The sequence below is a fragment of the Notothenia rossii genome, assembly GCF_949606895.1.
Source record: "Notothenia rossii genome assembly, chromosome: 11".
Lineage (NCBI taxonomy): Eukaryota > Metazoa > Chordata > Actinopteri > Perciformes > Nototheniidae > Notothenia > Notothenia rossii.
Window position 1 is genome coordinate 9,053,789 of NC_136910.1, and position 17,241 is coordinate 9,071,029.

General features: G+C 41.5%; 1 protein-coding gene across 2 annotated transcripts in view; it reads right to left on the minus strand.

Moving 5' to 3' along the window:
- ankfn1b (ankyrin repeat and fibronectin type III domain containing 1b) overlaps nt 1–17,241 on the minus strand; it is a 137,741-nt gene that overhangs the window by 107,716 nt on the left and 12,784 nt on the right. The window contains exon 1 of one of the 2 annotated variants that reach the window (XM_079659060.1): nt 8,747–9,471. The exons of the other annotated variant lie outside the window; for it this stretch is intronic. Coding sequence (XP_079515186.1) covers nt 8,747–8,865 — 119 coding nt within the window. The 5' untranslated portion in view covers nt 8,866–9,471. Of the gene's footprint in view, nt 1–8,746; nt 9,472–17,241 lie in introns of those variants that run through there. 2 annotated transcript variants of the gene reach the window in all.

Consider the following 17,241-nt stretch of genomic DNA (forward strand, 5'->3'; position numbering starts at 1 on the left):
TCCTCACACACACACACACACAATCTTTTCTCAGCTGCAGCTCCGCCGATTTCTCCTCCCTGAGACGGCGGGAAGCGGAAACTCCCAGCCAGGCTGCGGGTGTGTGTGTGTGTGTTCGGGCTGGGTTTCGCTGTGTCTCGCAGACGGCCACTGGGCTCATAGGGAGGGGGTGGGGGGGCAGGAGCTCCAACAAGCCGTGTAGGACATAGAGTGAATACACATACTATACAGAGATGCTGTATGAGAAACCAATGCGAGTTTGGAAAATTGCACAATATAAATCTATTTTAGTAGACCTCAACAATGGAATTATGATCAGTAGAAATGGCCATGACATGGGACCTTTAAATAAAAGCAGCATTCTTAGTTTGTTTCACGTAGCTGTCCCATAGAACAGGGGTTCCCAAAGTGGGGGTCGCGACTCCGAGACCCCGAGTGGGGGTCGCGAGATGATTACAAAATAAAAATGGAAAATAAAAAAAATAAAAATTATAAAAAACAATTGATTAATTTTTTTTTTTTTATAATTTTTTTTTTTATTATTATTAATAATAACGTTTGCATAGACATTTTCAGGGGCGGACTAGTGAGACAATAATGACACTCCCGCGAGAGTGCGGAAAACTGAAATTAATTCACTAGCACCCCCCGTCACAAGTCTCTGGCACTGTTATTTTGGGGGTCGCGGGCTGAAAAGTTTGGGAACCCCTGCCATAGAACAATATCACAATACCCTACAGCAGATGTGATAAATATGACATAAAACCATGACAGATGTCTTTGTGTCTGGTGTATAAGAGAACAGAGATAAGGCCTGAAAAGAACAATACTGAATCAGAGGAGCGGATCCCTCTCCAACGCAGCCTCTGATCAGCTTGATGTGATTCAATCCAGCCTGGAGTAGAAGATGTCTGACCTCCAGACTCTTTTGGGACAGGTTTGGTGCGGAAAACACAAACTCAGGTTGGAAATCTGACAAGGACATGCGAGCCCCAAGTCCCCCCAGGCCGCTGTGTGCTGACGGTTTCAGTGAGATGGAGGGAGATTAAAAAAAATGACAGGCTGATGTTAAGATAAATCTATTTTTGTCACTTTGATTTTTGACTTCATCAGTGTCAGATTAGGACACTGATAACAGCCATTAAAGCTGACAGATGTGTGCAATGATCAAAGCATCTGTATGAAGAGAGTGCGTGCGTGTCTGGACACTTTTTTGTAGGAGTTTTAAACTCTCTGTCTTCATGTGTTCTCCTTTGTTCTCTCACACTCCACATTTTTTGGTTCTCTTGATCATGATCTTAATAATTCAAAGTGTTTCCTTTCATTTTAAGAAAACGTACACATTTTAAATGTTAGGGAATTCGCTAGCGATTGATGCATCTTTTATGACATTAAATATGAAGTTGGAGCAACAAGAAAATAATCTTAGGTTTGGTATAAAGAGTGTAAACAGGACATCTAATCTTCGCTTAAATGTGACGAAAGCCAGCATCCTGTTAACTGTGGCAATAAGAAATCGTGTTAACTCAGCAGATATCATCAAATTGGTCCACCATGGAATCATATCTAATCTACGATGGAACTATTCAAAAAGTGATGATAATGATTTGACTCATTTTGCAATTGGGATATGATCACTTTTTTTGTATCCTACTTCATTTAATACATATACAAACTATTATGGCTTGATATTAGCGAATAGGCCATATTTGGCTATAATTCATATTTATTGATGAACTCTAATTATTAAATGCTTGACTTTCCAATTTTAAATAATCAAATGATGAGGCATTATTCAGTTGTATCTTCACTACACATGCCAGCTTTCTCATTTTACAGACAAGCACTCTTGATTAAAACTCTAAATGTGTTGGTGTGTAATGCTCCAGCTCTCCAGGCTCAGGGCTGTTTATCACTTGGGAGCTATGAGGTAAACTGACAGTAGCACTAAGTCAGCACATCCGCAGGCCCGAGAAATAAAGTACTGACATTTTCTTCGCTGTCAGCTCGTAAAATACCTCCCGTAGAGACGGTGATGCAGTTGTGGATATTTGACCTGGGATCAGAGACTCCCTGGAAGGGACTCAAAGCAGAGGACCAGGGATGGTGTGATGATGAAAATGCTTTTGTTTTGCAGAATATCAGAGGAAGAGCTGATAGTGGTATACATGCAGGCCACACACACACACACACACACACACACTTTGATGGTAATAGAAACAGGCAGGTCTCCCACTCCTCAGAAATCCATACTGACTTGCATGAACACAACGTTTGCCTGAAGCACACACATGTACACACAGTTGGCATTAGATAAAGAAAATCCACCGGTAAACACATGTACACGTGTTCTGTTGCACGCACACACACACACACACACACACACACGCACGCACGCACACGCACACACACACACACACACACACACACACACACACACACACACACACACACACACACACACACACACACACACACACACACACACACACACACACACACACACACACACACACACACACACACACACACACACACACACACACACACACACACACACACACACACACACACACACACACACACACACACAGTTGGCCCCCAAGCAGCACATCATGAGGATAACACACTGGGCTGAACAGCCGGCCCAGGCCATGCTGACAATTTTTGGGCCCCAATCACCCTACAAACCTGTTGCTAAGCGACCCTGTCTACAAATACAGGGGGAGGAGAAGAGAGGAGAGGAGGTGAGATGAGATGAGAGGAGAGGAGAGTGAAGGATAAGAGGAGAGGAGAGGAGAGGAGAGAGGAGAGGAAGTATAGGGAAGGAAAGAAACTGAAAAGAAAGGGGAAGACAAATATAAGTAAAAGGAAAAGAAGAGGAAAAGAAGAGGAAAAGAAAAGGAAAGGAAAGGAAAGAAAAGGAAAGGAAAGAAGGAAGGAAGGAAGGAGAGGAGAGAAATGAGAGGAGTTGTAAGCATCAAGTGTTCCTTATGCTCTTTCTTTGTATGTGTTGCTGAGTGTATTTTCTCTGGTGCTGCAGTCGAGGGAGAAAACTCCTTTTATTGTTGATGATTCCTCCTTCAGAATAAGAATGACACAATAGGGTACTTAAGATCAGGAATGGGAGCGATAGCAGAAGGATTATAGGATGATGGTGTCATGGGAATGTGTGAAAAATCACTGTGTGTGAAAACACTTGCAGAAACAGGATGTTGATCTCAATAATAGCACATGCCGAGCGAAACCCAAACACGTCCAGGTCTGTGGGAAACGGATGTTCAGCAGTTTGAAAGAATCTCATGTGGACCCTCGACTTCTCGGCTCAGCGCCGTCAACACGGCAACTGTTGAAAAATGACCAACCACCATGCTGTGTGAGGGTGCTGCTGAAGTGAGAACTATCCGAGGTGCTGAATCAACTAGTAGTCACACACACACACACACACACACACACACACACACACACACACACACACACACACACACACACACACACACACACACACACACACACACACACACACACACACACACACACACACACACACACACACACACACACACACACACACACACACACACACACACACACACACACACACACACACACACACACACACACACACACACACACACACACACACACACACACACACACACACACACACCATTTGATTCACATACCAACTGAGGTTTTATTAAACTACCATTGGTTCCAGAAGCAGTTGTATGATTAAAGCATTTCAAGATTTAACCCAGACTGAAACGAATAAGACTATTTCTATCATTTTTCTCAATCTAATCTTAAACATCCTCTCTTTCATCTTTGGTAATGAAGGTTCCATTCATTTATGTGCAAAATATTGATTGAATAGTAATTGCAAGTGAGCCGTTCATTAAAAAAAAATCGTATTAAATGTTAAAGACTTCTCACCGAGTTTTAAGTGCCGAATCGCCATTTCTCTTCTTGTACGTGTTTCAAATGATTTGTCCATACTTCTTGAGACTTCACCTTCTTTACTCAGAGAATCCTGGATATTCTTAAAGATCAAACTGAACTATAAAAGAAGCTTTTAAAGCATTTTATTCCTGAGCCTCTGAAGCAGACGGGTTAACCTCTATCTCTCCTGTTGAGTGATTCCGAAGTCAGCGGCCGACTGACAGCTGAACAGCTCAGGTGACAGGAAGAAGCAAAGGCCAGCCATTGTGGACTTTCCCGCTACATTACAGAGTGATTGAAATGAACGTGTTCATTGATGAAGACTCATTCATAATCACTCATAATTGAATATGGACTGGCTGACTCGTCACCATCCTTTGTGGCTTTATCTCAAAGAGGGCACACTGAGTCCTAACGTCCGCAAAAAAAGTGCTGAAACTACAGTATTTCTCTTTTAGAAGAACATTTGCATACAGTATCTGTCAAATGTCAATTAAACTGTCCAATATGGGGAGATTAAAGAAGAGATTACATAATAGAATATTCAAAGTGAAACTGAACGACATTAAAGTGTAGTGTTTGAAAGTAAAGTGGAAAAAAACATGACGTCTGATGGAACTATGGATTAATAATGACCATTCCTAAAAAACTGCTGTTCGAATAAATAAGAAAAAATGATGGTTGATAAGTCCTAAAAATTGAAAATGAATTGCATTTATTTCCAAAAATCATAAAAAAATAAATAACTTCCAAACTAAAAACAGAAAGAGAAAAAACATAAACCGTTGGCAAAATAAAAGTTGATTCTCACTGAGGCATGATGGACAGAGGCTTAAAAGCCCCTCCCCCAGACCAACCAACTGTTAAACAAATTGATTCACTTCATGTTAATAAAAACTACAACTTTACACCAAGTACAGTGTGCGAAAAAGTACACGTCCCACCGTCCGGGACGTGTTATTTACAATATCGGACAAGTAGATATTTCAATTGACTTGTCCGGCGGACAAGTGACGTTTTTCGCCCTGATTTATTGATAAATTCAGTTTACAAAAGGCAGAACTCATTCGCAAATTGTCAGTGTCCGCCATTGTTCGTTTAGAAATGTTAGTTTCGGTTCTGCTTGTCGATTCCTAAGGAAATGCATCTCGCCTTTTTCTGTACAGACGGGGGCTGGGCGGGGCAGCGCTGGAAGTGTAGCACAGTGGCAGGGTTGGGAAGCAAAACTCTGTTCCGAGTAGGAACAAATAACAATTGTCCGGTACCGGGATTAATAAGAGTTGTGAGGATAGGAGGCGAGGCCGAGCCCCGCGGACCACAGCTCTCTCTCTATGCTCCGGATCAGCTGTTCGCTGCATGGTGCAGCTCAGCGTCTCTCTCTCTTTCTACACACAGCGGATCCGCTGCCCGTTTAACAGCCTCATCTTTTTCAAACTTTCTTATGTTCTTTATCTGACACGTAATGAAGGTTATTAAGCGTTTTAGCTCATGTGTTGTTAATATTGACCGCCATTTCCTTTATGAAGTGAAGCAGCCTCCCTGTGTCCTCGCGCTGTCCTCACATCCCCGGACCCCCAGACTCGGAGGAGCACAGGGATGTCAGTGTTGTTTATGAAGCAGGGTATAGAAACTACATTATTTAAATGAAAATACTATTTATTTACTTTTACAAACAGTGAGCAGCTGGGCAGATGCAGCATGTAATACACATGCATAAGGACATGTGTAAGCGTGCAAGCGTCTTTGAGTTGTAGAAAAGTGAATAATTAATTATTACTTATTATTATAAGCTATTATTATTAGCCTATTGTCATTATATTTAAGGCCTAGCGCTTTTCTACATAGGCAGGTATCAGGCAGGTTGCAGTGTAACATCAGAGGAGACTGGGCCAATTGTACATTCTCAAACTGCACCACTTAGAACTAACTAAACAATGCAGAGATTATTTTTATATAATTGTATTCAATAACCATAATAAATTAAACAGTATGAAGTGATTTGTAAATAGGAATACAGATTTGACTTAATGTTTTCATAAATATATTTTTCTCCCACTTTATCATGGGACTTATTTTTACCCTCTCAAAGAACCGAAAATAACCAGAATCGAAAAGCAGAACCGGAATCGTTCGAATCCAAACGATACCCAACCCTATGTGTGAAAATGTAAAATACGATGGCGAAGAAGAAGATTCCAGTGGCCCCAATTTTTGTCCATTCTGGACAAGTGAAAAATGTATTCGGACAAGTAAATTGCCAAACTCACTTGTCCATGGACAAGTACTCTCTAAAAACTTTTTCTCACACTGAAGTAATTAAACCCAACATAACACAGGAGTCACCATATCCGACTCAATTACTCAAAATAACCCCCCAAAACAATGAGACTTGTGTGTATTAAGTTTAGCTTCACCCCTGCTCCTGGAACACATGGTATCTCCCAATTGAGCACACCTGCAGTGACTGATTAAGCCTCTATTTAGGCCAGCACCACTCAGCCGGGTAAGGAACATGTGCAATCCACGAGAAGTGTTGACGTCTTTGTTAAAAATAGCCTTTAAGCTGAAATGTAGAGGTTTTATTGTACAAAGAAAATCATAAGGGCAACATAGGCTGAAGTTCTAATTAAAAAGTTATACATATATCTTAATGATAACTGGCATGAGCTGAAATGATACGTCTGTAGGGCCAGTGGGCAGAAGTACTGTACGGTGTGAGCTCTTTGCAAATCTAAATGAAGACGCCAGGTCATTCATTAGTCCCAGTAGGTGGCAGGTGACGTGGGTACTTGTACGGCAATACTGTAATGTTGGAATATATAATGTTGCACTTCCTCTACTGATTCAGTCAGTCAGTAAAGAGGATGCAGAACACTCTCCTTTTCTGGTCCAACATCTGAACACAAACCCCTCTGGCTTCTCACAACAAAATGTAGGAGATTAAAAATAAATGTAAAGACGGAGGGAAAAGATGGGAAGAGATGGAAGGGCGTAGGAAGGTGCTGGCTTGTGAGATAGAGACAGTGAGTGGGAGAGACGCAGACAAAGAGACCGAGGGGATGAGAGAGATGCTGGATTTGTGATGGCAGGGATCCGGAGAGCTTTTTTTGTATCACACGTCCTCCCACGTCGACACTTGTGCTGCGATTGAATGATATGAGATTTGGAAAAAATGGAGTAGTGGCGGTTTTTTTCCATTAGCATTTCATTATGTAATCTGACATCAGCACACGAGCAATTAGACACTATTTGGTGTAACGCCTTTTAGCCTGCAACAAGAGAAACACAGGACTCTTAACTCGCCGCCTAAGTTTTCTCTCGCCGTCCTACTTTGACGGCAAGAAAAACAAATTAAATTCTCCTTCTGGATTTAGGACACTAATTGCAGCGTGGGGAAGCAAAGCAAGAACTTGTTAGAATTTGGCAAAGCCGTGCAAATGTAGTTCTCAGGGTGTGAACAGCTTCGCAAATGAACTGCGTATAAACAGTGTTGTGGTGGGGAATACATTCTGTCCTTTCAAAGTCATGTACCGCGTATCCTTGCTGTACCAAACAACAATTCTGTATACGTCCGTTGAATATCGTTTGTTGACCTTTACTGAATATTAGTGCGAGTTGGATATTTTACGAGTCAGTATTGCGTTTTTTTATAAAAATGTGATGAATTATGCAACACGAGAAAACAGGAACATGAGGAGGTAGAGCTGGCAGCCCTTGGACAGGTTGTAAGTCCCACAGGAAACAAGTTTGCTTCCGACTCATCCCCTGTCTCCCCCTTTAAAAAGTCTGTCTCTATAATAATGGAACAGTTGGTCCTAAAATAATATTAAAAAATAATAAAAAAACTTCCAATTGTTCCTCTTTCGATCTCTGCTGTCAATCTGCTCCTGAGTTAGGCACTTACAGTACCCTGATAGTAATAAGTTATCACCAGTAGAGTTGTGACTGTCACTGAGAAGCTCCTCGTGTCAGTGCTATATAAATAAAGTTGGATTGGATTGGATGTGAGACTTCCCAGAAAAGCTCTCTTTGTCTCTCCTTCTAAAAACATGCAGCGGATCAATTTTACCCTGCCGGATTCTATCTATAGAAAAGCCTCAGAACTCAATGGTGCGTCAGTGGGAAGAATCCATAGTGTCCATCCCAGCGGCTGACAGCACTCATCCCCTGCACCTCCACTCTTATGTAACATAATGGCAGCTCACACATGCACGCAGACACATGTGCACAGATGTATACAAACACATGTACGAGCTCATGAATCCATGAAGATTAGCTTCATGGATTTCACCCCAATAAACTTCTTCTATGCTATTTGCGTCTTTTTTATACAATTATATTAAATAAGCAAATTAATCAATTGTGACTAAAACACAAAGATACAAAAGAAAGAATGATATTATATAGATATATAGATATATATATAGGTACTCTCATGGAAACAAGCACATTGTGTTGCACAAAGAGAAACAACGTTGTTTACAGCCACAGACAAAGTGTGCCGTGCCCCCATGTGGCTTGGCATACCTGTACACACACACACACACACACACACACACACACACACACACACACACACACACACACACACACACACACACACACACACACACACACACACACACACACACACACACACACACACACACACACACACACACACACACACACACACACACACACACACACACACACACACACACACACACACACACACACACACACACACACACACACACACACACACACACACACACACACACACACACACACACACACACACACACACACACACACAGGTTACCTGGCCTCTGCCACACTGCAGCAGTAGCTTCCGCTGCGCTGCGAGCTCCTGCCAACACGCAGCTCGTCTTGAGTCTTACGGCGGTTAAAGTAGTCTGTGAGTTTCCCAAAACTCGCCATCTTTCCTCACCTCCACCCTTCTCTCTCCTCTTTTCTCCTTCTTTCTTTTAGATCCTTTAATGTGACCCCAAATATTTCAGTTTTTTTGTTCTGCGAAGCTCCTCTTCTCTATGCCTTCTTCCGCCTCTACCTGGATTTATGGCCGCAGGTCCGAGTCTCCCGGCGCTCCCCCATCGTCTCGTGCGCGGCACTCAGTGTGCAGAAGAAAAGCCAAACCCCGCTCTGCCTTTCCCTGCCGCTCTCCTTTTTTGATCGTTAGCTACGGCGCACACACACACACACACTCTCTGGAAATAGTAACGTTTGTAACTGCCTTGCAATCGACACAGCAGAAGCCCCCCCGCTGGAGAGCAAACAAGAAGGAGTGGAGAGAGAGAGAGAGAGGAGAGGAGATTGAAGAGGGAGGCAGGTGGTGTCTCAGCGCCTGTCTTCTTGTTTGCTGGAGAAAGCGGAGCTGCTGGGAGAATATGAGCTGCTATGATGCTTGTATCTGAGCCCACCCCCCTCTTTTTCCCTCTCCCTCTGCTTTTATTAACGCATGTTGTTTATGTGGCTTGCTCTCCCTCTCATGCATGCATGGGTTCTTTCACTTGACTCTTGGTGAGGACACACACACACGCCTCCTGGATCAGCGCTGGAGAAGTGGCAGTAGTTGAGCTTTGTGTGTGTTTCACTATGTCTATCTCTATCTCTCACAGACACACAGAAAATGCAACTCTGCCTATTTGTCTTTTATACTTGTGTCAATGTGTGTCCCTCTCTTTTACTCCAGTTTTATTCACAATGAAAAACAAGGATAGTTGATCGGAAGGAAATACACTCGATGGGAGGAAGCAGGAAAATGAGGGAAGATCAAAAGGAAGTAGATGGAGTTAAAGAAGTGCTCTTTGTAAAGGGCGTATTAGTGTGTGTGTGTGTGTGTGTGTGTGTGTGTGTGTGTGTGTGTGTGTGTGTGTGTGTGTGTGTGTGTGTGTGTGTGTGTGTGTGTGTGTGTGTGTGAGACACATTCCTCTGTCTATTTAATCTCGTCTCGTTATCGCTGAAATATGTTTTTTCCCCTCACAAAAGGTGTTTTCGTCCTCTTTCTGCATTCACCTCTCCATCCCCTCTAGCGGTCTGCTGCCCCTTTCCTCCTCCCTCTCCCTCCACATGCATCTCTTTTCTTCACCTCTCATCCTCCCTTCCTCCACGGCTCTCCCTCTGCTTCCCTCTGTCTCCTCTATTGAAACAGCCGGCAGACGGCTTTAAGTATCGGACACGTCTACCATGCTGATTTCAGAAGGTGGACATAAAAGACCACCTTCTCAAGTGTTCAGTAATCTATGTATATTAATGCACGCTCGCATCAGGCGCTTTGATGCAGACAGAACCAACACTTGAAGATATAACCCCCCCCCCCCCCCCCCCCCCACTGCTGTTTTCATCTTACTATTTTTGTATATTCATTGTTGGTAAAATGTAACGTTGATGGAGTGTTCAATGTGAATACTAATCTGGAACACTGCTGGAATGATGATGTACTGTTATTGGTCACCTATCCATCACTTCCTTTACAAATAGACGCAGCAGCAATCACAGTGGCCATAATCACACTGATTGAAGTATAATGGAACCCATACATCTGTAATCATACAGGATGGCGTTTTTTCAGATGTAATTGTGACGTATTTGTCAGCATCACAACCAAGTCTGCAGCCAACAATTATTCTCATTATGGATTCTGATAACTTTCAGAGTTAAGCGTCTGGTTCGAAAACATGTCTTGATTTGTGCAATAAACCGTCTCGTAACCCCAATGAATGCAATTGACTGTGATGTAAGACACGAGGAAGCTATAACGTCTCGCATTTTAGAAGCTGAAGCCGCTAATGTTTGGCATTTTTACTTGACAAATGACTGAAACGATTTGTGGCTAATTAGTTATACATTTGCAATTAGCAAGTGAGTGCACTTTAAGCTCCAATGCAGAACACACAGTAATAATGACATTCTGTAGATGGTAACCAAAAAAAAAAGTCGTCGACATCATAACTATTAATCAAGATGTAATGACCTTGTCAAGAAAATAAAAACATGATTCACTTCTTTTGAAAGTTGCATCAAAGGCAGAATAAACAGGGGATTTGAAGCAACGCATGTAAAGGAATTAGCTCGAGCAGAGATTCAGATGTTATCAGTGATGTGTGTGTGATCCCACGCTGCACTTAATGTTGTGTGAAAGGTGTGGGCTGTGTGAGCCTCGTGCTAAAAGGGTTTAGCTGATCGATCCGCCTCCAACGTCTCCCTCTTTCCCATCAAAATTCCCTCCATTCCCTGCCTCTCTGATATGATTTGCAGCACCCCTCCCCCGACCGCACATTGATCCCAGCGGCAGTGTATGTTGGAGTGTGTAGGCCGGGAGGCAGAGTAATGTTTGAGTCCCTGGGTAGTAAGCAGGGAGAGAGAAAGTGGATACAGAGATAATCCTCGATGAATTGGCTGAACATAATGTAATGTATGACTTTAAAAGCCATCCTTGCTAACACCTTGAGAGTATTCTTAAATAGGTTTAAAGTGTTTCAGCAGGTATAGACGTATTTGACAGAATAATCCATTTTGTATCCTGAGCTGATGCACTTGAATACTATTTGTTACCGAGACTACTTCCTGCACATTTATTGTAGATTCACTAGAGAGCGGTATCAACAGCAGCCCATTTTTGCTTTTTATATTCAACCATATGGCGAACATAATCTGAATGCTTGATATTGCTGTTTTCTCTGCGGCATGCTGTTGACTGAAATGAAAGCAGATGGAAAACCTGTTCTATAAAAAAATATATTCATAGCTTCCCTTCTCCAAAAGCCGAGATGTTAATGAGTTGTAATACTTTGATTCTCAAAGGTCTTATAAATCTGATTTGGAAACGTTTTCTTCCCTGCAGGTTGCCTGTTTGTAATAGCTGGGAGATATAGAGACGGAGAGAGGAAGAGTTAGGCTTCAAAAGGGGCTGAAGTTCAGTGGATTGGATAGGACAGGGAAGGAGAGGGAATCTTGACAAAGAAATGATGCAGCAATGGAGCGAAGAAGGGAAGAGCTGAGCTCAACATGTTGACGGCTCCAGCTTCCCTCGGCCTTTCGTCTGCCTTTGGCTCTAAATGGTTTTGGCTGATGAATAAATCATGTACTGCTATTTTTCAGGGGCTATTTTCAGTCAACACAAAAAGGTACCCACTTTGGAAAACATCCATTTGGGAACACAATACTTTACAGGCTTGAAAAAGTCGTTTCCATGGACTTAAAAAATGGACATGAGGTCATCAGTGGACAGACTCAAACTTTTAATTGTGAAGGCTGAATCATTCAGATTGAGATTTAAATTAGTATTCATGACTTATCTTTGTAGCTCCTTTCATTCAGGTTTAGCAGTTTCATTCATTCAACAAGCAATCACAACAGAGACAGGCAGAACAACACCTAAGGTACTACTGAGTCACTTTCTCTCCGCCATGTCCTCATTGTGTTCTTCTAACAATGTCTTGTCTGACCTCATTGTCAACTTCACAAATATCAAGAACTGTTGTGTTCGTTTTTCTATGTGCCAGACAGGAGTTGAACACACACACACACACACACACACACACACACACACACACACACACACACACACACACACACACACACACACACACACACACACACACACACACACACACACACACACACACACACACACACACACACACACACACACACACACACACACACACACACACACACACACACACACACACACACACACACACACACACACACACACACACACACACACACACACACACACACACACACACACACACACACACACACACACACACACACACACACACACACACACACACACACACACACACACACACACACCAGGAACTGAACGAGTCCCTCCGGTGGTGGGCCAGTGTTTTACATTCACACAACATGCATTCTATTATTAAAGAATAGACCTTTTTCACAGAGGAAATGTTGACATGCCTTCTAATGTCATGTCTTACTGATGGCTGCATTCCCCTTAGGTGAGGTCCTAGTGTTGTGCATGCTGGTTCACTGGAATAGTTGACCAGGACACTAAATGGAACTGAGCCATTGTTAATGTTTTTAAATTCATCCGTGCTTTTCCTTCTTTGACGTATCAAAATGCTGCAGTGAAAAGGGTCACCATGAAATAAAGGACAATTTTATTTTTAACCTGTAGAATGTTCAGAACTTTCTGTGAGAGTGACATACCTCACAGTGAACAAACAACAAGTGTCTTTATCATGTGACGTGGATTACAACAATTGTAAGAAATGGTCAGAATAAGCGTATGAATTTCCAAGTTGTGGCCAATTTGGGTTTGTTCAAGCCACGGTGACCTTGACATCTGACTATCGAAATCTGAAAATGTCATCTTTGTTTTCAAAGTGTTCCTGAGATGAATTTTTGGGAGAAAAAGGAAAGACAGATGGACGGACTGCCTAGCCGATATACATCACAATTCCTGGCAAAGTGTGGAGAAATAATACAAACAATAATGATCCATTTATTAGATTTTTCTTACAAAAAAAAAAATGTAAATAATGATATCTGTAGGATCATCCTTAAAACTTCTGTTTCCATAGGGTTATATTACATGGAGCATGTGTCTAATTCTGATCAATATCATCTTATGGACACACTGAAAATAAATTATGGGTGTCATTTGGCTATTAAGAATGCATTCTAATTGGAAAAGGTTTAATACCAAAACTTCTGAAAAGTGACAATAAATATCAGCATATCAACAGACACCTTGATACATCATTCCACTCCAAAGCTCATTTGGCAAAAGCAAGAAGCAGCCAGCCAAGGAGAAAGTGAGAGCCATATTAAGAAAAGCTTCTTCCTGTAATTACTGTGGCAGCACTCTGCAACCTTACTGAGATTAGTCAGGACCATTCACAACACACACACACACACACACACACACACACACACACACACACACACACACACACACACACACACACACACACAAAGTAATCCACAGTCAAAATGAAAAACATGATTTTGGAGCACACTGGAAGAATCTTCAATATCCTCGAGGAATGATAATCACCCTCTATAAAACCAGACACAGACACACACACAGACACACACACAGACACACACACACACACACACACACACACACACACACACACACACACTGAGGATGAGCACTGCCACCTCTTTATGAGTCATCAGTAAAGGGCCCCGGGATTATCACCCTCTCCGCTGCGACTGTGACCGAGACATCACCTTTTTTAAACTTTTCTTTAACTACCGGTACTTCCTTTTATTTCTCATCTCTAAGCCTAAAGTTCGTATTCTCTGCTGTCTAACTCTCTCTTAATCTATTCTTAGCACCTCTTTGATCATAACAAGCTGGTAATACGACTCCTTTAGAAGTGCAAACAATATGTTAAGTAATTCAGAAGAGGCTGGTACAAAACACAACCTGTACCTGGTGTACAATTATGTTTTTGGTCAATGTTCAAACGTTTTTCTGTCATGTCCCCTTTTAGAGAAACAAATCCACATGCGTAGTATATAAGCAGTATTAGGGCTGCTCAATTATTCATATTTTAATTGCAATTACGATTTTGGCTTGCAATGATTATGAAAACAACATAATCTTTTTTATTATTGTTTTTTCAGTTTGAATTATACTTAAAGTTTAAGGTAATCAACTGTTAAAAACATACTGTTCAAATTTTTTTGTTGATGTTTGATGTTTTCAAAGTAAATGGATAATCGTTTTTTAATAATCGTGATATCAATTATTGACCCAAATAATCGAGATTATGATTTTTGCCATAATCGAGCAGCCCTAAGCAGTTTTACATCCCTTCAAATACAACTGCAAATTATACAGTGTTTTGATGAATGCAATATCTTTCTTTGAATAACAACAGAACTTTTCCTGTAAGCTTATCCGGCTTTTGCCGATGCATCATCCAGCATAAAGAAATTAGACACAGTGGCTTGGCATTTCATAATCTTTCTATTCAAGTACAGAGAATTTTGAAGTACCATTGACATGCGTCCATACATGTCTGTCTCTGTCTGGCACACTCTGCATCGAGCTCAACGGGTGATCGGGGAGGAAGGAACAACAGCTGGGGTCCAAGTGAATCATATCCTCTGCTGATATCTTTTTATGAGCAAAGAGGAAATAAAAAGAGGACGGATATATAGTCTGTGTCTGTCTAAGTCATTCAGTTTTATATGCACACATACTTCTTGTCTGCGTCCATACACATGAGAGGAGTTACTCTTTAAAGCTAATCCAGCATTAACATGACAGGATCATCATCATCATCATGTTTGCCCTTGAGCACTGAGTCAGAGTGCTTTCTGAGTTTCATTCAGTACTTCTAAATCATAAATAAAGGTTGTAAAAGTAATACATTCGTAGTTAAGTCATTTTCTTTTGAATGTGAATGAAGTAAGAAAACTGCTTTAGAATGAGCCTTTTACACAATGCAAAAAGAAACCTGCCTCTCCTGCAATTATCATCCTCTATGAACAAGGACACAAGTTCAACTCTGCCACAAGCAGGAATACATGTATTTATTTAAATCATGCAATATGTTTCCTAATGACCTTTTGCTGGAAGAAATGAAGCTCACATTGCCTTAGAAAATGTGCAGGTTTCCAGATGAATCCTTGAACCTCCATGGAGGAATCAATTTGCAGGGAGTTGTTTGTATCCTCAGAGCCCTTCTGAAAGCTGAAATGTTATGTCAATATTTTCCAATGATTTGCATATTAATAGAGGATAATGTCAATAGTGAAGAGTGACGGTCGAATGATCTTTTCAAGTGTAACGAAATATAAACTTTTGACAGTTGACCCTTCCTGACCTCATGTCTGTGAAAGCCCCTGCAGGCTCTCAGGAAGGCTTTTTGGTTAAAAGCACGGTCACACACAAGTGATCTCACACATTCCAACGGAAGGAAAGGGTGAGAATAACGTGAGGATGATTCTCATGTAGCATGTCCCCTCCTTCAGGAGATGCCCTCAGGGGGGGGAAATGGAGATATAGACAGGTTTGTTTCGAATGTGAGAGGTTCAAAAGAAGGACTTAGCTGCTTAGCTCTAGAGCAGGAAACCTCTGGCACTCTAAGGTACATGTTTTCAGCTTGTCATCTTTTCTGCATTTGTATTTGGTATTTTGTCTCATTATATTGTTTTCAATATGCTCTCTTTCACTAGACCTCACAAGTTCCTAAAAACATTTGTTGTACTGCCAACAGATTAACTCATGGGCTTGTATATTGAATAGAGCGCTTCTGTTTAAAAAATAAATACATGAGCCCTTTCCTATAATTACATTCAGACATTGAAATGGTGCACACACACACACACACACACACACACACCACAGTGGAATGCCATATTTCTCTAAATCAATCATCCTCAGAGAGAAAAATGGAAATGCTGTGCCTGGAGCACGTGGACCAAATGCCAATTTCTCTTTCTTCTTCTCCCTCCATTTGTTCCTACGTGTCTATACATCTATTCCATGGTAACTCCATAGCATGACCCTGCCCCTTACAGTCTGCATAATGCCACTTCAACAAACTGCAATTTAGAGAGCTTCTGTTCATGAGGGCGTCACTGAATAAAAGATGAAGCGTTGCAAGTAATGGCTGCTGACTTTGAACTTTCACTCCCCTCACCTTCCCAAACCCTCTGCCACAGACATGGTCTATGGATCATCTAAGGATTCCTGGTAAAACAGTTGCTGGAAGTTAAAAATCACTTTTGCAGTACCTGTGCTAGGAATGGACTACATGCTTTAGTTGTTGAAGAGATATTAATAACACAGGTTAAGATGTTTTACTATGTCGGATGATGGATGGATGGATGGATGGACGGACGGACAGATTCTAATATCTGAATAAAAGCTAAACACAAAGTCACAAAAAGTAAGATGGACAAGCCCTTCATAAAACAAATTAAGTTAATAATAGCTATAAATGTCTTAAAAAAATTCCCCAAGTGATTCAAGTGCTAACCAATTCTTCTTGGGGTGGATTCATGGAGGTGTTATGCAACTTAAAACACACACAGAAGCTTGTTACTACTATTAACTATGTTATACCCCCAGTAACATCCCTGCTAACCTTTTACAAAGCATGCTGTAGTATCTTTGTATTTCTCTCTTTCACTACCAGGCAGCAACAGGATTTTATTCATCTCACCTATAAGTCTCGCAATAAGACTTGCAACGATGATGAAAGTCATGTCAGTCACCAAGCATGTGAGGTAGAGTATGTGCAACTTCAACAGCGCTTTGGCACAAAGGAATCGTTGAAATGTCACACCTTCACT